This window comes from Sturnira hondurensis, unplaced genomic scaffold (genome assembly GCF_014824575.4).
Source record: "Sturnira hondurensis isolate 20B ecotype Veracruz unplaced genomic scaffold, ASM1482457v3 Scaffold0020237, whole genome shotgun sequence".
Taxonomy (NCBI): domain Eukaryota; kingdom Metazoa; phylum Chordata; class Mammalia; order Chiroptera; family Phyllostomidae; genus Sturnira; species Sturnira hondurensis.
Genome location: NW_028092868.1, coordinates 354,661 through 376,116, shown reverse-complemented (window position 1 = coordinate 376,116; position 21,456 = coordinate 354,661). Strand labels below are relative to the sequence as shown.

Sequence of the window (21,456 nt, the reverse complement as noted above, 5' to 3'; positions counted from 1 at the left end):
GTAATGCGCTTCGAGGGTCTGACCAGGACCACGACCCCAGCTTCTCCTCCGCTCCCAGCAGCAGCCTGGTCGGGCCCTGCCCCCAGGGCTGTGACGTTCGGGCTGCCCCAAGGAGGGTCTTCCACGGGAACACCAGATATGCTGGCAAGATCCGGTGTCAGGAAGAAGGCCCAGGGTCGGAGGTGTGGTGCCTCAGGCTCCTCCTTCTGCAGGGACCCATGGGACACCCAAAGGAAGAAAGCAAACGCTGGCTCGGGGCTTGAGGGCTGGGGGTGGCAGTCAGAGGTCTTGCTAAGACCACTTGCAGGGTGGTCACTGTCAGTGGGACCAGGTCCTGTAGCAGGGAGCCGGTCAAAGGGCAGAGTGGGAGGAGGAGCCTGGAGTTGGCTGGGCATTCCCTGGAAGATTCTGGATACCACTACCCCTGCCTGTATCTCCTTCCCCCAACTGTAAAATGGGGCTGCTGACACCTGCTCCCACCTTTCAGGGGTTTTGTGGATCAAATGAGGAAGAGAAATGGTCAAATAACGGCCTTGGGGAGGCTGGATGTCAACGAGATGGGCCCCAGGCAAGAGTCCCTGGGGAGTGGGGGCGCAGGTGACTGGAGGCCGTGAGGGAGAAACACGGCATCACTCCGAGACCTGGAGCAAACTCGCATCTCCAATGTGGATTCCTGAAGGGTGAGAAAAATAACCCAGAGCAACTCGACCACTTCCGGTTTAATACTGGGCCCTGTTACCTGGGGCCGGAGCCTGACCCTGCGGGTTCCTGGCCTCGGTGTGGAGTTCTGGGGGAGGCAGTAGGCAGGGTGACCAGCAGGGGAGATATGCTCGAGTGAGAAGTTGGCCAGAAGCTCAAGCCTGTGGACAGAGTGCCAGGCCACTCAGGGAGTGACATGTGGAGGGGCGGGGAGGCGTCTCCTGATTTCAGGCAGAAGCCCCCAAGAGCAGGACGGAGTCTGACTTTGACGGCCTCCAGCACAGCCCACACATGGCTGGCATTGAGCAGATGTTGGTGATAATAAATATTGTGAAGTGAACACGTTGGGGACACCGCTCGTGTGCAGAGAAGCAATTTTCTTCACCCTCCTAACAGGCGCTCAGCTTTGCTTTCAAGCCCCTGCCTCTGCTGTAACTCAGCCACTTCCTGTTTAATCCTTGGCCTTTCAGGGTGACTGCTCGGTCGGCTCAGGACAGCCTTCCCTTCTCTCTTACCCTCCAGCCTTCGTGGTGTTGGGGAGGGGACACAGTGTGGCTTGTGGCCTCTTTAGTCTGAGGTCCATCCTGCCAGGGGCTGAGCATTGCCCTCTGTCCCCTGGGCAGGGCCCCTGGAGCCAGGCGCCTGCACGGCCAGGTCCCCAGACCCAGCCTCCTCCTCCTGCCTGTGGTCTCCAGCCCTCCAGTCCAGTAGCCCTCACCGCCACTTCCCGGAGCCTCAGGGCTGCTCCACTATAACAAGGTGTGTGGGAATCTGGGTTACTGGGAACTGTAGTCATTGTAATGGGATCTCCTGCCCTTCCGTGTCTGTGGCTGTGGGAGTTCCTTTTTGCCTCTAAACGACCACACCAGAGCCATCTTCACAAGAGTTCCGGGCCCCAGGCACTAACCCTCACCCCGTCCTACCTAGGCTGGCAGTCCCTTTCCCTGGAGACATGGGGCTTTGTGGAGATTGGGTAGAGATCACAGTAAAATCAGGGTTCTGTTAGGAAGGGGAAAGGGAAAAGGGTGCTGGGGAGGCAACCAAGACAGTCTGCTACCCAGGCACACCCTACCCTCCATGTCCAGAAGTGAAGGCAAGGCATCTCTCCCCATCCCACCACTCCCAACTGTCCCCAAGCAATCGCCAAATAAGATGGAGGGCAAGGGCATGAAGGAGACAACCCCCAGATTGAAGGGAGGAGCTTGCCAAGGGCAGAGTGGTCCAGGAACCCCCTGGAGCAGGCCCCATCTGCCTGGAAAGCAGCTCCGTGGTATCTGCAGGATGGTGGCCACCGGAGTTGCTCTCTGCTGGCTCCAGATGTGGCAGCAGTAGGTAGGTCATCTGGGGACCTCTCGGGGCCAGGGATTGAACTGAACTGGAGAGGATCTTGCTGGCTTCTGCCTCTTCCACGTGCACACTTCCCAGTCCCTGCGCCAGTCTTAATAGTGGATGGGAGACGGGGAAGAGGGTTGTAATTAACAATAGTCTCCATCCCCAGTCTGAGGTGTGTCTGGGAGGTCCTGAGTTCCCGGCCTCTCCACCTCCATCTCTACTGCCCCCCAAGGCTAGACTCAAGCCCTACCTATTAACTCAGATAAAGGACCCTCATGCTTTGCCTACTTGATTCCCTGTGTCTTGCCCCCAAGATAGGTCTAGTTCTTAGATGACTAATAGGTTTCATCTTATGTACCAGTTCCTGCTGATTGATAGTGGCTGTATTTAAAAGAACTGTGAAGCCTTGTCAAGGTTCATTGGAGGTAGACTAGCTATGATGATTATTAATGTCTGCCATGAGTGCAGCAGCAGAGAGTGTGGTGTGTGTGATTTTAACTGCTGTCCGTCCCTCTCAGGACCTGTTCCTGTCCACCAGCCCAAGTTCTGGGGATATCTTGTGGCTGAGAGATGTCATCACAGGAGGAGCTGAGCTTTAGTGTGCTTGGAAATGGTTAAAAATTGGCTCTGGGAGTCTGGGCAGGGCTGCTTTGTAGCTTTGGCCAATTTCTGTGGTGTGAATACTCCCAGTGTGGCCGATTCCAGCTACAAAGTGAAGTCCCTGAACACAGGTAGTAGGACGAGATGGCTCTGACATACCACCTCTGAGTGGCTGTGCATTTCTTCTGAACAATGTAAAGCCTCCTGCCTCCCTTCAACGCTCTGGGAAGAAGAGCTCTTGGTTAAGATTCAGGATCACTTGTGGTGATAAACCACAGGCCAGCCCTGTCCCTTCTGAGCCTCAGTGTCCTCATCTATATAACGGGAGTGGGGTTGTTCTGAAGCTCAGTGAGCTGTGATATGAGGAACTGCTCTGTCAGTCAGAAGCATGATTTGTCAGACATGCTCCCGGGGCACCGGATCCAGACGGTCTGCCCCAGAAATCGTCCTCGGTCCTTTCTATAAAGTCGGTATTCTTACCACAGAGTTGTAAGAGGGGAGGGCTTCTTCTCTTTGATGGTAGCCTCAAAGGGCAAAGGCTGCCTTCACGCTCCTTTGGTTTCCCTTAACTGGCCATTATGCCTTGTCGCTGACTAATTTCTCTCGATGGTTTCAGAGCCTCCTCATTCAAACTTCCCTCCTTCAGCTCTCCTTAAGGAAGAGGCTCCTCCTTTATTTTTCCACCACGTGCCTCCTTTAAGCCTCAGGACACTGTGGTCCTGGGAGGTGCTATCAGGCAGATCTGGGTTCTAGCACCACGTGTGAGCTCTGCGGCAGCGAACACGTGCTTCAACTCCCTGGGCCTCAGCTTTTTCATCTGTGCATTGGGAATAGTAATGATAATGACAATAATAGTAATAATAATAATAGTAATAATGGCTACTTCCCTGGGTTGTTCAGTAGACTGAATGAAATAGGGTACATAAAGTCCTTTGCATAGTGTCAAGCACAGAATAAATGCTCAATAAATGAATTATTATGTGTCCTAACAAGGTCTTGTGTGGAGGTAGAAAAGGCCAACCCATAGAATGGGACCCCAAACGTTGGCAAACCCCAGGGTTGAGTGAGGGCTGGGGCCTCAACCCAGGGGCACAGGCAGAACCATAGGCATGAGGGGAGCCTGGAGGCAGGACTGGTGCCATTAGTCCAGGGCAGGGCTTCTCATCCCCAGCGTGATTGACATTTGGGGCCAGACAGTGCTGTTACAGGAAGGTGCCGAGCATGGTAGGATGTTTAGCAGCATGCCTGGCCTCTGCCCACTAGAGACCAGAAGCAGCCTGTCAGTTGGAACAATCAGAAATGCCTCCAGATATTGCCAACTACCTCTGGGGGGCATAATCACCTCCGGTCAAGAACACCTGCTCCAGCAGATAGAGTGTGACAGGCACTGTTAGTCACCCAGCTCAAAGGAGAGCCTGGATGCAGAGTGTTTGTCCTGGCAGAATGGGCGGGTCGGCACGTGGCAGAGCCAGTTGGGAAGCAGCCGCCGCGGGCAGCCTGGCAGCCAGCGCCAGGAGGCGTGGGTCAGGGCTGGGACCCCAGCTGCTGGGAGCCCAGCAGTCAAGCAGGGTGAGATCACAGCTCCTATGACGTTGAACTTGGGCACATCCTGCCACTCTGTACTTTCCTATCCAGGACCAGGATTGAATCCAGGGTCTGGGTGGGGCCAAGCCTTTGGGAAGAGAGTGAAAGTTTACCTGGAAAGTCATCCCACCTCTGATGAACTTCATGACCTCTAGCTGGAGAGCACAGGCTTCTGAGTAAGAGAGATTTGGTTCAAATGCAGGCTCTGCTATATGGAAATTACAGTAAACTGGAAAGGAAAGAAGAGGAAGGAAAAGAGGAAGAGGAAGGGGAGGGGAGGGGGAGGGGAAGGAAGGGAAGGGGAGGGAAAATAACAAAGAAAAGAGAAGGGAAGAAAAGAAAAACCCCAGATATCACCACTTAAAACAGGGGCACCACCTTAGGCAGGTTGCTGACCCTCTAAGCCTCAGGTTCCTCATCTGTGATAGGAAGATGACAGTGCCAGCCTCACCCGGTCGTCGTAAGGATGAAATATTCTGTTCTAGTGAGTGTACTTAGCCTTGCACCTGCCACGTGATGGGCCCTCAGTAAATGTTAATGGAATGAATGAATCCTTCTGCAGGAAACCTTTTCCCTTAAATCCTTCCACTAGTTTTAGTTCTCTTGGCTGGACCCTCTCCAGCTTTCTAATATAGGAAACTGCTGACTTCTCGCAGGAGGAAGTGAGTTATTATTCATCTCTGCATCAGTGGCGTTTAGCAGCAGGCCTGGGAGGTATTAGGTGCTCACAAAATGAAGTTTTCCTTCCTCAAAGGACAATGGCTGTGCCTTATTCAGCTCTAAGTAGTCATAGCCCAGCCCACAGACTGACACGGTAAGTGATCGTTTAATGTTTGTTGAATGAATGAATATACAAAAAATGATTGAAGAAAGTCATGACCAGAACCCTACCCCAGGATTCTCCCTAGGGATCCATTCCCACATGTCCACTCAGAAGGGACGTTGCTGCTTACCGGGAGGAGGTCAGCCAACCCCGGGACGGACAGCAGTGCCCTCACCAAGGCAGTGGGTGACAGGAAGATCTCAGACGGCACTTTTGCGCCTCTCCCTGGGGACCTGCTGCAGGCTGCTCTGCTCCCCCCAGGGACTGGGACAGATTTCTCGATTGTCCCTGCCGCAGCAGGCACAGGGTGGGGTCCTCCTCCCTCGGGATGTGGCAGTGTGCGCTGTACCTCTGCAGGGGCAACCACACACGCGTAAGAGATAGTACAGTTTGTTAGGAAGACCCATGGCTAGGGAGTCAGGAGACCTGGATGCTCCCATCCAGGTCACCCACCCAGCGAGGTCGCTACCTCCCTGCACCTCTGTTTTCCCATCTGTACAATGGGGACTTGGTGATGTTTGGGACAATTATATCCTTTGGTGACTGACTAGGGAGACAGGTCAGTCAACAGCCGTGTTACTGAGTGAGTGGCTCACATGGGAGACCAACTAGGCTCTGCTGGGTTTCACAAAGGCATTTCATGCTTCGGGGTGCTGGACACAGCAGATGCTGTATCTGCTCTGAACTCTAGGGTCTGATGAAAGCTGTGGGGGGCAGGGCAGCAGCTAGGTTTCCCCCGGGAGGGCTAAAGATTTCCCAGGGGGCCTTTCAGGATCATCACTGATGGGGGCAGGGGGAATGTTTGTGATAGCAAGTCTTCATAACTCCCTGTCTCTCTTCCCCTTCCCAAGGTACAGGATTAACTACAAAGGAGTGTGTTCTTTTTGCTGAACATGCTTTGCTGTAAGGGTGGTGGGGGAATGCGGGTCTGGAAGAGCTGGACAGGGCCAAATCTCCTTGCATCAGAAAAAGGAGCCCGAAAAGGGACATGAGAGGGCTGGGTCTAGAGAGAGGATCTGTGGGGAGGCATGGAGAGGCAACGGCTCTGCGCAATTTGGGGTGAGGTGAGTTCTTTTTTGACTGAGAGGCATGGAGAGAGGTAGCTCAGTGAAGGGCCTTGAAGGAGCAACTCAGCATTTCCACGCCTCAGTTTCTTCATCTGAAATGTCGGGACAGTAGGATCTTTTCCCTAAAGGAAAGCACTTACAATCACGCCTGGCATGTAATAAGGACCGTGGAGTTGCTTACAGTGACGATGGTAGTGGTAATATAAAAACCCTTGAAATCTTCAGGAGAGTTGATATCACTCAGGGCTGGACTGAGCAAGTGGCTCTCCAGGGACCTGGCGGAGAGCCAACCCCCCCTGTCGGTTGCCCCCTATGTCTGGTAACATCCGTGCAGCCCAGATGGCTCACAGCAGGCGGGGCTGTCCCCAGAGCTCCGCTGCGTCACCAGGGACTCTCCCAGAGCCTGCAGCACTGAGAGCCAGAGCTGTCAGGGCCCGAGGGTGCGGGGCATCTGCCCTCCATGTGACTAAACCATCCAAAAATTGCCGTGGGCTGGACTTTGTCACTAGCCTGCCTCTCATAAGGATATTTCCTCCTGCCAGGAGGTGCGGGCTTCCCAGCAGGGCTGGCCCCCCTGGCAAGCTGTACTGGGGGAGATATTTTCAGATTCTGGGTGACATCCCCCTGCCCCTCAGCCTAATAGGTCCCAGGCACTCCCCTCCACCTCACCCCTGCCGCTTTTCTGTAAGACTGCGAGCTGGCCTGCAGGGCTGCTGGGGCCCTCTCGCCCAGTCATCGCACCTCTTGACTTTTTTTATGCCCCCTTAACATAATGACTTGACAGAGGCCAGTATCAAGGTGGCTGTTTCCTCCTGGGTGGGGACCAGGACAGAGAAGCCGGCACATAAAGATGGAGAGAAGGAAGCCGGCTTTGGGAACGTGAGGACCGAAGGGAAACATAAGGAGTCTTTATTGGCCGAGCATAAAAGAAGCAACTGAAGTAGCAGCTGTGTTAGCGCAGCCAGGTCGCCAGGGGTTGGGCAGACTCCCCAGGCCCAGCTGGGAACCCCACAGGCCCCAGGGGTTCATGACTCATGTTCTGCAGAAATGCCTTCAAGTTCACTATCTTTCCATGGATGCTTTTCTCTACCTTCCCTCCCCACCCATCCTCCTGCCCCCTTTTGCAGAGGATTTGAGTTTGTCATTCTTGGCCACTGTCGGTAATGAGATAGGGCTATTGCTGAGGCCTGTGGGAGGGAGGGAGGCGAGTGGGTACGACTAGGAGAAAAGAGAAGGGAAGAGAAGGGGAAAGGAGGGGAGGGGAAGGAAAGAGAGAGGTGTGGAGCGTGGGTGGGGCCGGAGCACAGAGGTGGGCGGTGAGAGAAAGGCAGTGGGGAGTAGAGCCAGGAGGGCAGAAGAGCAACGTCTGACTCACATCTTAGCAGAAACTAGGACAGGCCGATAGACATCAGGCAGGGAACTGAATGAGAAGCCTCCTTCCGCCCCTGCTGCTTCCCGCTAGTTTTCCGTCGCGTTTCGTGGGAGCGTGGAGAGGAGCACCAGCGAGCTCAAAATTGTAATCGCTTTAGGTTCCCTTATGCTTTTGACTTTTTGCCATGAATGGGCCTTGGTGCACACTGCCCCGTGTCCTACCAAGCAGCAATGTACCCAAGCTCAGGCACGTCCCGAGGAGCCCATTTTGGGGGGTGGAAAGCTGAGGCGTGGAAAGGGCTGTTTGGGAAGTCAGGGTCCCAGCAGGGCTGCACCTGGGGCCCAGACCTCTGGATTCCTCATCCAATAATGAAAATTTGGAGATGAAATAAAGGGAGAAGAGATTACATTGGTGAAAGTGGGCCAGGAAAATACAAAGTTTGAAGACCAGATGGAAACCCCTCCGCTGAAGAATTCTTGGACGCTGCTTCTGAGGCAGCCTTCCCCATACTTTCACCAGCGACACTGACCCTGGCATTTTCTCTCTTTTCCAGGACCTCCTGTAAGTAACTCCAGCTGCAGCCTGGTCTCACACGTCTGAAAGGCCTTGCTCCCTGCTGGTAACCGGGCCCTGGGAGGGGGGACTGCCCGCTGTCTTCCTGAGGAGACCCTACGCCCTCCAGAGCCTGCGGGGTCCCTCCAGATCATCAGGGGTGGGGGAGCGGACTGCCGTTTTGCTTTCCATCCACCTCTGCACCTCTCCAGGGCCAGACGATGGCTGCCCCCAAAGCAGGTCCCAATTTCAATCTGAAAGGCTGTCATGCCCCATTGTTAGTCCCACTCCTTTGTCCCCCAAAGAACTGGAGTCAAAGGAGCACCAGGTATTAAAAAGAAGAAGGAGATCATCTCAGCTCAGGTTTGGTCCTTGGAAAGCCTGCTGCCCATTCAGCAAACGGGTCAGTGAGCAGCTGTAGGTGTGGACTAGCCCTGAGGACACGGTGCCCGCATGGCTGGGTGGGCAGCTCCATTCTAGCCGAGTCACTTTGGGCAGGTGATGGTGATTGTTGTTGTTTTTGTTGTTGTTGTTAAGACAACAGTGTCAGCTTGTTCGATTAGGAGACAACACAAACTACAGGCAGCACTCCGGGCTCCTTCCCCTGGCCTCGCTCTAAGGCCCAGGGTGGGGCGGGAGCCCAGTCATTGCCAGAGAACCTGAGAAGCGTTCAGGGAGACTGGCCCCAGAAGTAATAGATCCGGAGAACAGGAGCGTGTCTTCTTGAGGACCGCATTTGATATCCCAACAAAAGACCCAGAGGTCGCAGGGGCAGCTACAGACTGAAGTTGAAAGGGCCCAGCCCTCGGCATCAGATCTTTCTCAAGGTTGCTGAAAGCAGCCAGGTTTCATCCCTGCCCCGAAAAGGAAGTTCCGTAGCTTTTCCCCGCTTGCCCCGTATCGGCAAGAGCAGTCCGCTCAGTCTGCAATAAGACATTATTTGCTCTTCCCCGTGGGTCCTGAGCGGGGTTGAGCTGGCTGGGCTGATGGTGCTGCCCAGCTCCAGGTCTGCTAAGTTACGGAGAGGGAGGAAACCCCTGAAAGGAGGAGGGTGATTTATCATGGCACGTCTTGGATGTCAGATCTCAATTCCTATCATCAATCTTCCAAAATAAACTCCGCCGTAGGAAACTTCAACAGACCACCTGCTGGAAACGGGCCGGTTTTTCCTTCTTTTTTGACAAAGCCAAAAAGAGTCCTCACCTCCCCCACCCCTGGGACCTCCCTGCCACACATCTCCCCATAGCCAGGCTGCTGGGCCACGCCAGCAGCTCAGCTCTGGGTCCCTGGGGCATCCTGAGAGCTTCTACTGGCCTTGCCTTGGGGCTGTTCCCGGCTAGAGCGGGTGCTGCCGCTCCCGTGGGCTCTGCTGTGCAGGCACAGATGAGAGGGGTTGCATCTGAGTCCCTCCTTACAATCCCTGCCCACCTGGCCGCCGCCAGAGTCAGCCAGTGACGGGGAGGGGCCCAAGTAGCTCTCTCACGTTCTCAGTCTGACACAGAAGAGTCCCGAACCTTTTGACTGTGGCTGAAACCACAAGGCAGGAGGAGGAGGAAATGGGAAACTGACCATGTTGGGAATCACCCCCTAGCCCTGTTCTCTCTGCTTCTGCAAAGAAAGAATGCCATTGGCCAGAGGTGAGGGATAGGGAGATGGCAGCTTGTCGCAATGCCTATCTGCTGCCCTCTGGTTGTATCTTGGGAGCCTCTCCTGGGGTGACTCTGTCCTCCAGTTGGAAGAGCCAGGCCCCTGTGAGCACAAGGACTGCTGGTACCTAGAAAACACAGCCATGAAGGGTGGCTTTAAGTAGCAGCAGGAATCACTTAAGTGGTGTGAAACCTATGGCTGCCACTGCCCAACTCCTCTCGCCCACGGCAGACATTGCTAATCAATTCGGAGGCTCTTAAACATAGTTCTTTAGGTAGTCCATTGGGGCCCACACTCACGCTGACATCTGTTGGCCATGCCTGTGCTAGATTTTAGAGAGCATTTCTTAATTATGGAAACTGTGAGATTGGAACGGATGACTAAGGGAAGTGGGGACATCTTTTTCTCTGGAGGAATATAGGGAAATACATGATGTCCAGCTGTCAGCCCTGATTGAATGTGATCCTTGAACATGATCAAGGCCCTCCCTTCGCTGCATTTGTAAAATAACGGAGCACGCACAGGTCACACCGCTGGCTGGGTGGCGTGGCACCATCGGGGACCACAGTGCTTGTACCTTTGTAAACGTCCCTCTCCCCCTTCCCTTCAGGGTCCTATGGGAAGACCTGGCCTCCCGGTAAGTAGATTTTATTTCTTCCTCCTTCCAAATCTCTCTCACATGCTCATTCCCAGTCCAAGGACTGGCGAGTTTGGATGGCTGCTTTCCTCCAGATGTACCTGGGCGAGAGGCCTCTGTCCAGCTTCTGTAACCCACAGCTGAAGGGCAGGCCCCTTCAACCCTGGCCCTGACTTCAGACCGATGGTCCTGTAATGGAGGCCCGGAAGGGGTGCCCTCCTGCACATTAACCTAGATTAAGACCACTGTCTCTGCTTTACCCTCTGCCCTCTGGTGAGAACAAACTCAAAAACTCTGTTTGCCCCCCAGTTACCATTTCTGAAAGCTAGAGAGGCCATGCCAAGTAACCACGAGGGCTTTGGAATAAAAGTAGAAATAATAGTGATAGCCACCTCTCTTTGAGACCTTAATCCGTGCCAGGCACTATGACAATCACTCTTCGTACATTTGATTTGTTCAATGACTCAGTGAAATGGGTCATCATTATGCCCATTTTATAGATGAGAAAACCGAGACCCAGAGAGGTAAAGTACCTCATCCAGTTGCCCAAGCTTTCGTTGTAAACCTCTTGGCAGCCCGTTATCACACCCCATTCCATACTGCTGTTTCCCGTGGGCCGTGCTCCAAGTCGGAGAACCATCTTTAAAGTCTTTGAAGGCACTGGTTGCTCTGTGAGGTAGAGCCTGAAGCAAATATGCCTTGAGTGCTGGGTGCTGTGGGCCCGTGGGTGGGGAGGGACTCAGGCAGGAATGCCGTCGCCTGCCAGAGGGCCGAGGTGAGGTGTGGCGTGTGATCCAGGGCTGGCCCCAGGGGGTCTTCTCTCCCTGGGCCAGAGACCACGTCCTCTGAATCACACACCCTTTGTGCATCCCTCTTACCCCAATACCCCTTTTGACATGCATTATACTATAACCTCGTGACTAATCCAACAGCTTCTAGAATTCGTGTCCGGCAGTGACTTTCTTAATGAGATGCACGTGGGAGAATATTTAGCCTTGAAAATGGAAATGCTCCCAGTAAGTCCAAGCCCTGCAGCAAAGGAGGGAGGGCGAGTGGGTCCCCTGAAACCCAAGGAGGGAAAAAAAAATCAGATGACTGGGGGAACGTGGGCAGACTTTGTTTCCTTCTGATGACATCCACCTTTAAAAAGCATCTGGGGGCAAGTCGCAGAGCAGGGGCTGCTGCACATAGTTTCCAGTTTCTGGCCATTCCACGCCCGACCCGAACCTGAGCATTTTATGGCCAGGACTGCAAAGAACATTAGTTTTTCAAACAAAATGAGAAGAAACCCAAGCACACATGCTGCAATATCATTCAAAAGCCCAGGAGTGAGTGGGCCGTGGGGATGTCACACCCGACGTTCAGTGGGCCTGGTGTCCCGCAGCAGCAAGGGCGGCTGATCCACAGGCCACGGTCCATGCGCACGCTTCCGCGTGAAGGGACCTGGGAGACACCAGAGAAAGAGTTGCTGGTGCCGGCCCCTCGTTGCAGTGAAATACAAAGTGTGTGAAGTACAAACACGCTTATAGAATCCACTTGCCCACTGGGCTTGCTACCTGTAGATGCCATTTGGGCAACACTCCCCAGGAGGCGGGCACTGGGAATAATCGCTCTGGAGACATCGCCTCACGGCAGCCTCCCCACAGCCCCACGACAGAGGTGCAGATGCTTAGGGAGCTTAGGGAAACATCCAGGCTTACAACCAATGCTGCTACCCTGCCACACAGCCAAGAACGTTTTACTAAAGACACCCTTGGCCTTGACAAGGTGCCTGTCACAAGAGCCTGATTTCAGAGCCAGTTGCTACTTGCAGGTGCATCCACATACATCTTGGGATGCTGATTGTCGCTCGAGACATTTTGCCTCAGTGGGGTCAGCAGGCACAGAATTACCCCAGAAATGCCCACACCCTTCAGGGGAATGCACGAGCCCAGCTCTCACCTCCCCAGTGGGACAAACACCATCTCCTTTTCAGCCCCCACTGCTTTCCAGCCTTCCAGGCTCCCAGCAAGCCCCAGACCCATCCCAGAATTTATGATGTCTGCACATTTATAATTGCAAAAAAATATTTTCTACCAAGAGGGGAGGAACAAAACTTAATAAGCGGATTTCCAGAGTGAGAAGATGTAACCCCTGGCTGCAAAACAAAGCTTTCCCTCTGAGCAGCTGAAACTCGTGATGCGTCTGCATCCACATGGCTCGCGGTCCTTCCTGCTGGCACTGGGGGTGGCGTGAGGAAGGGGGTGTGGAAGGGCCCTGTCTGTAGCCTCCACAGCCAGGGAGCGTCCCTAAGACAGACTTAGGGAAGTGATTCACCTGTCACACGGGAGCTGCCCTCACCCTGCTCTGTGCCTTGGAGTTGAGCAAGGTGACAAGGATGTGGTACCTTCTGGTTGTGGCTGGAATGGATTGCAACAACAGAAGTCTGAGGGAGGAAGAGCCTTGGACCCACTATGGAACCCATAGGGAAACTGAGGCTCCGGCTGGGGGCCAGACTCCCACATCAGTGCTCTTACCGCAGCACCATGCCCAAGTGCAGACAGCAATAAGGGGTGGCTGCCTGCCAAACAGTCCATGAGGCTGAATGGGCAAGTTCACTCACACGATGCCTGGGCATCGGCCCAACTTGCCTGTGCAAAACAGGTCTTGGGTGCACAGCCAGCCCTTGGGACCCTTCCCATGCTGGCCCCACTCCAGCCACATCTAACTGTCTCTGCCTCCTTCATTAGGGGGACAAAGGTGCCATTGGGATGCCTGGACGAGTGGTGAGTTGGCTCATTTTTCCCTGCTTGGGTGGCCATTGCTTGCTTCTCCATGCTAACTTGTCCTCCAAACCATGGCAAGGTGTTGCCCACCCCCGCCGGGGAAAGGGGGGAGAAGGGGGACTTGGCCCTCCCTCTTCCCTCGCTGAAGCCAGCTTCAGAGAGGCACAGGCTAGGAGAGGAGATGCTTTATTTCAGCCCTTCAGATCTTGCCATATGGCTTTACCCTCCAGAGAGCTGCCATGGCAAAGGAAAAATTCAAGAAAAAGCATGAATAAAGCTCTTTGCCAATCACCTACTGGGAGGGCGGGGAGAGGCCTGAATTCCTCCTGACATTGGGAGGACTCGCACCCACTCCATGCCTGAGGCCGGCTGCTCACCATCAGATTTATAGCTGCCCCTACAGCCACCCCACTCGCCCCCAGGCCCCCTCCTCCCCCGCAACACTGCAGCAAGAGCAGCAAAAGATAGTGGGAACTGCAGCCTCCAATGCCCTGTGGAAACTGGTGGAGCCAACTTCTGGAGGCACCTCCTTAGACAGAAACTAGAAGGTGGTGAAGGCGGGGTCTGCCCCAGGTGGTGCTTTTGGATACTCACCAGGATGCTGGGAGTTAAAACATTTAACGTCTCCTGCTGAAAAATTAGATGGTGAAAGGGGACCAGGACTGCTGGGCAGGGCGGGATATCTCAGGAATGGGAAGGCTGATGCTGGGCCTGGAGGTCCGAGTGCTGCAGACTGTCCTGGTGGCTCCCAGCCTCTGAGGGGCTAGAAAGGGCAGGAGAGACCCAAGCTGGCAGCCTAAGGCAGTGATGGCCATGTGCCAGCCTCACCACCACCACCCTGTCTGACCCCTAACTCCCCACCTCCCCAGGGGGGCACCTGGGAGCCTTGGCCTTTACCCTGGCTCCCAGGTGCCCCCCAGTGACCCCATGCCATCTTTTCATGTCACTCACATGCTTTTCCTTATAACTTCACCTCCTGGGCTGCTTGGCTTCAGGCCCGGGTACGGCATCCATGTGTGTTTGTTGCGCGTGTGAGCCTGGTGTCAGAGAAAAGGCATCCAGACCAGAGCTGACACTCGAGAGTGCTAACTGCGTGCTGGCGTTGCGCTGAGAGCCTCACACACATTGGCTCATTTGGCCTCACAAGGACTGCAGGAGGTGGGCACAGTTCCCACCCCATCTTTCAGATGAGAAAATGGAAGCTCACATGTTAAGTGTCTTTCCCACGGTCACATGGCCTGGGAGTGGCTGATCAAGGACTTGAGTCCAGGCAGCCTGACTCCAGACCTGTGCCCTTGACCCTGACAAAGCTGCTTTCCCTCTCCAACATTGGCCTCATGGCTCTATAGAGGGTCTGTTCCTTAAGGTGAAGCCACAGTGCCCAGGTTCAGGACCTGGAACACTTCAGGGGCTCCGAACCAGTGCTCCATGTCACAGAGCTTGGAACTCCCCAGGGCCCACCCAAGGGCTCTCTGTCAGCACATGGAGGCCGGGAGCCCCGTGCCGCTCCACACGAGGCTGCCCCACCGCTTCCCAGGTCACGGCGCTGTGGAATTCCTGCCTGACCCTGTCTCTGTCCTTCAGTTCTCCAACTCCAAACACAGAGTCCCCCAAACTGTCACTGGGTCCCTCTCTGTGCAGAGCAGGGAAACAACGTCCAGCCAGCCTTTCTCGGGGCTGGCCGTGGGTGGGCCTGAGCCCTGCATGTTCTCCACTGTAGCCCTCCACGACCCCCCCCCCACCGTGTTGGTGGGCATGTTGAAACTCAGTCAGCCCAGTTTTGGGTGGAGTTGGGTTTTGTACCCAAGCTGACAGTCAGACTCCAAACCCTCTGCCCCTAATAGGTAAACTTCGGGAAACTCGACTCTGAGTGCAGCTACCGGGCTGCGAGGCAGGTTGGAAAATGCAAAGCAGCCCCTCCAGGCCTGCCTCCACTGCTGCCCCTCCTGCCCTCCTTCTTGAACCCTGTGGACTGTTTCTCACCCAGCAAGTGTCCCTCCGAGCCTAGCTTGGCCACAGCGGTGGGGCGGGAGGGCAGGCCACAGGGGGTCTCCCATTTCCTTCCACACAAAGCTGTTTTCAAGCTGGGGGTGTCATGGCACTTGTGCTATTTTAAATGTGGCAATGGACCCATTTGGCTGCCCAGCAGTGGGCCTGACATAAGCCGCCTGATAAGAACCAGGTTGGCCAATGGGTGTAAGATGCCTGAATTGTGCCTGTGGTTCACCGGGGGTGGCACCACTGGCTTCTGTGGATGAGGGCTGGTGGGGGCTGTTTGTCCACTGGTCACTATGGTGACAGGGACCCTGGGCAGTTACCCATTTTCCTCTGCATCCCAGATGCATCCTCCATCCTCCCAGATATGTGTGTCCTACTATCTGTCCGTCCATGTTCCTCCAAACTCTCTGCCGCCTGGCCAGCCCTAAGGACTCCTGGGTGCCTGGTTTGGCAAAGCTTTGTGCTTGGTGCTCAGCTGGACCTTTGTACCAACTAGATCTCACCGCATAATGCAGTTCTTGGAAAAGCCTCCCCATGCCCACCTCCACCTTGGATGGCCCCTAGCTTGCGCCATTGCTTTCAGGCCAATTTTCTGACCTGGGTGGGTTCTCCCCCTCTCTCTCTGTCTCTGTCTCTCTTTTTCTCTCTCACACACGCACACATGCCCACACAGACACACACACACACTTGGAGAAGGCCTCGCAGGGCCCTTCCCACGGTTCTGTCCGTCATCTGGAGTGGCGGGCTGGGGCCAGACCGAGGGGCGAGGCAGTCGCCACCCCCGCCCTGTGCTTGCTGGATGCAGGACCTGTCATGTGTCAGCATCTGTGTTTTGTTTTGTTTCTTATTTCACGGTGATTTCTTTTGTTTGGTGGTTGTGCCGTCAACACAGATTCTTGTGTGTGTGCTTCTCTCTCATCCTTTCTTTTTTCTCTCCCTCTCTCACTTCCCTGCACCCCGTGTTGCATGTGGCTGCCCCAGGGAATAAAGGGCCAACCAGGTGAGAAGGTGAGTCCACGCTTTCCCTCTGCCCTTCTGCCCCAGCCTTGGCTTCCACCCCCGTGGACTCCTGGGGGCCGTTGTGAGGCCCTCGCTCAGCCCTCCTGCTGGCGTGCAGGCTAAGCAGAGCCGCCAGCCAGGCCTGCCGTGCTCTCGGCCTCTCACGGCCCAGTTTCCTAATAGCTTCCACACCATCGGGCAGGGTCTTGGGGTTCCTGGGCTAAGACTCCAGCCTCACTGGCTGAGTGGGTCTCCCCGGCCTGCTGAGGCTGCCTGTGGCCTCAGAGTTCTGATTCTGAGCCTCAGGAAGTCACCCTTCCCAGAGGCAAGGAGCATACCAGTCGTTGTTTTGTGTGGGACGCCGCACCCTGCCGTCCTCCCAGCAGGGCACGGGCTGGGTCCTTCTATCAGAGCATCGCCTCTCACCTCCATCTCTGCTCATGCACCCTTCATCCTCCTTCTGTTGCCCCTCCCTGCCAAATTCTGCCCTAATGCAGCCCCTCAGTGTTACTCTGAAACCAGGACGAGGAAGTCCCTGGCAGCTCCAGCCTCTGTCAGGCTCAGGGCTGCAGGGCCCACACAGCACGTGTGTGTGTCTCATCCTCACCCTCTGTTTTCAGCAGCTCCATCCATGGGGCAGGCCAGTCGCCATTCACCAGCTGCAGGGAGTGCCGCCACATGGGGAGCTGGGGGTAGGAGTGGGGAAGGGGACCGAAACTCGGCTGGATCTGGGACAGGTTGAAGAGTGTCCTGGGCAGGGCTGGGGGGAGAGGCCTCTGGGGCCTGAGCAGCCATGGCTGAGCTGTGTCCCCCCCTTCCTCCCTCCCTCTCCCCCACCCTGTGCCACCCTCTTGCCCATCACTGCACTGAATCCTCTGCTTCCCCCTTCCTGGTCTGAGGTCCCACCACCCTCTTTCCCTGGTCTCCACGTCTTCTGCTTGGGCCATACCTCTTCTTGCTTTATTCCTCCTGCTTCCCTGCTGCCCTTCTCAATCTTTTCTGGATGTCCCATTCACCCGCCGTGTGTCTCCCGTCCCCTGATCTTCCCTCCCCCTCTGTACCCCCTGGCCCCTCTGTGCTCCGCCTCTGGCTGGCACCCCACCTTCGCATGCCTCTTCTTCCCCACCTGCCAGCCCTCCCTTTGACTCTTTCCCCACCCCCTCCCCTCCTGCCCCTGCTCCTCGCTCCCGACCCCTCTCTTCTCTCTCTCTTCTCTAGGGGGTCCCAGGAGATGCTGGGATGTCGATCATCGGTCCCCGTGGCCCCCCTGTAAGTGGTTTTTGCTTTTCTTGGGGGTGGGGAAAGAGTCAAAGGGAGGGCTGGCAGGTGGGGAAGAAGAGGCATGCGAAGGTGGGGTGCCAGCCAGAGGCGGAGCACAGAGGGGCCAGGGGGTACAGAGGGGGAGGGAAGATCAGGGGACGGGAGACACACGGCGGGTGAATGGGACATCCAGAAAAGATTGAGAAGGGCAGCAGGGAAGCAGGAGGAATAAAGCAAGAAGAGGTATGGCCCAAGCAGAAGACGTGTGGACCAGGGAAAGAGGGTGGTGGGACCTCAGACCAGGAAGGGGGAAGCAGAGGATTCAGTGCAGTGATGGGCAAGAGGGTGGCACAGGGTGGGGGAGAGGCCTCTGGGGCCTGAGCAGCCATGGCTGAGCTGTGTCCCCCCCTTCCTCCCTCCCTCTCCCCCACCCTGTGCCACCCTCTTGCCCATCACTGCACTGAATCCTCTGCTTCCCCCTTCCTGGTCTGAGGTCCCACCACCCTCTTTCCCTGGTCTCCACGTCTTCTGCTTGGGCCATACCTCTTCTTGCTTTATTCCTCCTGCTTCCCTGCTGCCCTTCTCAATCTTTTCTGGATGTCCCATTCACCCGCCGTGTGTCTCCCGTCCCCTGATCTTCCCTCCCCCTCTGTACCCCCGGCCCCTCTGTGCTCCGCCTCCGGCTGGCACCCCACCTTCGCCTGCCTCTTCTTCCCCACCTGCCAGCCCTCCCTTTGACTCTTTCCCCACCCCCTCCCCTCCTGCCCCTGCTCCTCGCTCCCGACCCCTCTCTTCTCTCTCTCTTCTCTAGGGGGTCCCAGGAGATGCTGGGATGTCGATCATCGGTCCCCGTGGCCCCCCTGTAAGTGGTTTTTGCTTTTCTTGGGGGTGGGCGGGATGGGCGAGTCACTGAAAAGGGCTTGGGGTGGAAGCTTGGCCTCTGGGTGTGGTGGACACCACATGTGATGTGGTGGCCAGGCTGGGCCTCAGTGCTATGTTGATGTTAACGAGAGTGGCCTGACTAAATATACCTAAATTACAGCCTGTTGGGAGGGTGTGCAAGGGCCTACCCTCTAGCCACGAAGCTGCAGCAGCTGCAAGGTGGCCCTGCTGTCTACAGGCAGAGGGAAGCAAGTGCCCACTCCCATCTAGAGGGGCTGCTCCCACTTTCCAGGGGACAAGCCATATTCCCAGAAGCCCGTGGAGCAAATACCCGTGAGGTCCAGACTTCCTGGTCTGACACCCACCCCCGGTCCTGGCCGATGCCAGATCCACCACTGACCCTCAAAAGCTCCTTTTGTGCTCAGCCTGGGAGGAACTATGTCTTAGTTCCTCCTCCCCATGGCTGGGGGTCTTGGGAAAATCAGAGATGATTCCATTCAGATATGCTTCTTAGGGACTGGAAGGGTGGCGTGGGTGGTGATGGGGGAAGACACTGTGACTATGGGAAGGAGGACTGGCTGTTTTTCTCAAAGAGTGCCTGAACCATGGGGCTTCAAAAAAATCACCGAATGTCAGCATGGAAAGGAGCTCAGCAGTGGTCTAGTGTAGCCCTCTGAGAAGGGGAAACTGAGGTCCAGAGAGGGGGAAGGATTTGGCCAGGCAGGATCAGAACCCAGGGCCTCTGGCATTCAGGGCTTCCACGAGGGCAACAGGCCACCATTGCAATGTTTTGCTATGTGCTGTTCCTGACCTGCTATTTACAACAAGAGAGTGAAGGGAGCTGTACCTTCCCTTCAGGTAACAGCTTCCGGGAGGCTGAGGCTAGCCCAATGGATGGATGAAGCTCTGCCTGCCATTCTTTTCCTTCAGTGGAGAGAGCCAATGGGAAGCCACAGTCTTAGACTGCCCACGCTCTAAGGAGAGGGATCAGAGAGCAAATTGCTAAGTCTGATGGAGGGAGTCGTGATGAGCTAGCCAGGGAGGGCCTACGGTGAGAACTGAGAAGCGGAGCCAATCTCCCTGCTTGAAGACTGGGGAAGGTCATACAGGAGAGCCAAAGGTTTGCAGGCAGGTTGGGGTCTGGGCTGGAGTCAGGGCTAGAAGGGTCCTGGGCCATGTAGACACACCCTCTCGGCAAGGCGCCCTCTAGCCCAGACCACAAGGATAATAATGCTAAGGGCTGACACGCGGCACTTGTTTTGGGGCAGGCAGTCTCCTAAGACCATTCCATGTAGTAACTCAATCTTCACAGGAGTCCCGCAGGCAGCTACTATTTCCATCTCTATTTTATAGAGGAGAAAAGCGAGGTGCAGAGAAGTTCAGTAACTGGCCCAAGGTCAGACACTGGAATGTGGTCACGCTGGGATTTGATCTCTCAGGCGGGATGCGCGGCTCAGAGTCTGCACTCAGAGCCCTGCTGCTGTAGCAGCCCACGGAGAGCGGGGTAGGGTCCCCTGTGACTCTAGGCTCACATGGCCACAGCTTACACGGGCCGGAAGCCTCTTTGTGTATTAGGGGAGCCACGGCGTGGATGCCTTGAGCCCAGCTCTCCCTGACAAAGGTGGTGCCCAGTCAGGGGGCGACCAGGATATGGGAAGGTTACAGAGAAGGACAGACCTCCAGATTATAATGGCAAGGACCGTGTCTGGGGTGAGCCTATTAGGAGGACAGGGATGGCCACCATCTGTCTGCCTGCTGGTCCGACCACAGACATCCCACTGAGTCTACCGAGTTGTTGCTGTAACATTCTCTGAGCAGCTCTTTCAGCAGCATCTTGTCAACAGGCCGCCTAAAAGTTGTAGAAAAGGCCTCTTTCCTACAACTTCTGGAGCACGTGCTCGGGGCAGTGGTCTGCCGCAGCTCCCCTGGCTTCCAGCCCCGTGTCATAAGCCTAATCAGGAGCACGACTCCCGTGTTGGATTTGACTCCAATGGTGAAAGTACCTCTGCTCAGGTAACAGTGATGACTTCTGTCTCCTGGGCACCTAGCCCCCTCCCGGAGCTTTCCCACGTGCCAGTCTCCTTCCTCTCTCCCGACGAAGCTGGGAGGCAGGCCCGCCAGTCCATTTCACAGACATAGAAACAGTTTTGTAGCCCGCCTGCGGTCCCCTCACCAGTCAGTGCTGGAGTCTGGGTCAGGCCCCATCAGTTGCATTCCACAGGCAGCACTCCTTCCCGACGCTGCCTTCCATGTGTTAAGCTCTCCTGTTCAACAGATTTTTACCTTAAGGAGGAAAAATGGTTCTCCTTATTGGTGCTGTGTGGTGCTAGATGAGGCACAAGGAAGCTTGACCAAGCCTGGTGCCCTCTGATTTTGGCCTGTGTGGGTGATGGCAGGGGCCATCCCTGCTGAGTCCTCACTAGACACCAGGGCAACCCCATCGGCTCGTTTCCTGAAGTTACCTGGAGTTGATGAGAGCAGGGCAGGGGAAGACCAAGGGGTCATTTGTCATTAAGAGGTAGAGGTCAAGTGGGCAAGCCCTCTGGCAGGCGCTGATGGGACTACGTGGCTTTACACTTGGCCCGGAAGGGCCCCACATACATGCTGCGGACAGACCAGCCTTGCTGCTCTTGGGGGCCACCTGCCTCTTCTCTTAGAGTTTCATACGTGGTCTGACCAAAAGGAGAACCATCCAGGCACTTCTGGGAAGGATGGTTCACATTGTAATGGAGCAAGATGCTGGAGTGGTTGTCCCATTAAACCAAGGGGGAGGCTGGGGCCTCGAGAGGCTGGCTGGCCCAACGGGCACTGGAAAGGCCATCTGCCAGGGTAGGGAACGCCCCCCATCTCAAAGGGAGCTCAAGCCCTCCCTGAGGCCCCCAGCTTCTCTTCAGGGGCCAGGGGGAGCTCCCTGAGCTTGCAGCCCTCATTCACCAGGAGATACCCCCATCAGGTCAATACACATGTTGAGTGTTTCTTGGTTTACTTATTTCATTAATGTTTGTTAGGCACCTTCTGCGTGCTAGGTACTGGGAGACGAGGAAAACCTGACTGCAACCTGCTTGCCTCTTGGCAAAGAGACCAGCAATGCCATAGTGATTACAATGGCAGCAGTCAGTGCTTGGCCTGGGGCAGTGAGGGAGCTGTGGGGACAGGAGGAGGCACCGGACCTGGGGAAGAGGCAGGCACGGAAGGCTTCTGGGAGGAAGGCATAACTAAATTGTGATCAAGGATGAGCA

General features: G+C 55.7%; 1 protein-coding gene across 1 annotated transcript in view; it reads left to right on the top strand.

The window, feature by feature from the left end:
- Positions 1-21,456, top strand: part of COL13A1 (collagen type XIII alpha 1 chain) — a 146,479-nt gene that overhangs the window by 57,882 nt on the left and 67,141 nt on the right. Inside the window, exons 3-7 of the mRNA XM_037029257.1 lie at positions 8,031-8,038; positions 10,287-10,313; positions 13,043-13,078; positions 16,058-16,084; positions 17,294-17,344. Coding sequence (XP_036885152.1) covers positions 8,031-8,038; positions 10,287-10,313; positions 13,043-13,078; positions 16,058-16,084; positions 17,294-17,344 — 149 coding nt within the window. The remainder of the gene's footprint in view (positions 1-8,030; positions 8,039-10,286; positions 10,314-13,042; positions 13,079-16,057; positions 16,085-17,293; positions 17,345-21,456) is intronic.